Source organism: Lotus japonicus, chromosome 3 (genome assembly GCF_012489685.1).
Source record: "Lotus japonicus ecotype B-129 chromosome 3, LjGifu_v1.2".
Taxonomy (NCBI): domain Eukaryota; kingdom Viridiplantae; phylum Streptophyta; class Magnoliopsida; order Fabales; family Fabaceae; genus Lotus; species Lotus japonicus.
This window is the reverse complement of record NC_080043.1, coordinates 59,352,002-59,353,106: the sequence shown is the minus strand read 5'-3', so window position 1 is coordinate 59,353,106 and position 1,105 is coordinate 59,352,002. Positions and strand designations below refer to the sequence as shown.

The window sequence follows — 1,105 nt, the reverse complement described above, 5'->3', positions numbered from 1 at the left end:
TCCCCTGTTGTCGATTGCCTTGCCAGCGATCACCTCGATCATTCAGCTATGAGCATCCCGCTCTGATTAGCCTTTCAATCTCGTTTTTCAACGTAAAGCAGTCTCCGGTGTCATGACCCACCGAGCGATGGTACTCACACCACTTGGTTTTATCTATTGCCGCCCGAGGCGGGTTGACTTCCCTCTCGCCCTCCTCGACTGCGTGCGTTGCCTTGACCTCCTGGAGTAGTTCTGTCAAATGCGCGCTCAAACTTTTGCCCGACTCATCTCGCCGGCGAGAGTCGGCTTGATGCCACGGGCGCCGACGCTCAAAACTTTCCTTCTTTGGATAGAGCTACTCCTTTGCAAACTTTTCCCCTGGCTTTGATTTCTTGTCCCTTCGCTTACTACTTCCTCCTTTCTCCAGACTTTGTTGCTGGCGATACGTCCCTCTGACCTCCATCATTTTCCGCTTTGGCACGCTTTTTCTTGAAAGCGTCGTCCTCCTCATCTAAGATGTAGGTGTTCGCCCGAGCGCGAACTTCCGCCATCGATCGAGTTGGCTTGTGACTCAACTTACTGTTCAGCTTTCCCAGCAGCAGTCCATTCTTGAAAGCGCGCGCACAAGCATGCGGTTCCGACTCTTCGATCTTAACAGATGCCGCATTGAACCGCCTCACATACTGTTTCAGAGTTTCACCCTCTGATTGGCGAACGTTGTACAGATCGTCGATCGTTACCTGCTTGATCTTGCTCGCAGAGAACTGAACAAGGAACTTCGACGAGAAGTCGCGAAAATTTGTAATGGAGCCACAAGGCAAAGTCGTGAACCAAGCCATCGCCGTGCCTTTGAACGTTGATGGAAACATCCTGCATTTGACCGCATCAGAAGCTGCACTTATCACCATCTTCATGTTGAAATAAAGTAGATGATCCTTCGGATCGGTCTTTCCACTATACGTCTCCAGAACGAGATTCTTCATGTTGTCTGGTATGGCTACTTCACTTACCGTCGCCGAAAACGGCTCAAACTATGCTACGGCCTCTACTTCCCGCTCTCCTTCGTCTTGCTGGTCAAGGCGGTAGTATTCTAACTGCTCCTGCAAGTAATCATTCCGCTGCCGTA

At 50.8% G+C, this 1,105-nt stretch overlaps 1 protein-coding gene across 1 annotated transcript; it reads right to left on the bottom strand.

The window, feature by feature from the left end:
- Nucleotides 1–386: 386 nt before the first annotated feature.
- On the bottom strand, nucleotides 387–818 carry LOC130744422 (uncharacterized). Its single transcript, XM_057596609.1, has one exon. It carries the CDS (start codon nucleotides 816–818, stop codon nucleotides 387–389), a length of 432 nt encoding a protein of 143 aa, XP_057452592.1.
- Nucleotides 819–1,105: the final 287 nt, after the last annotated feature.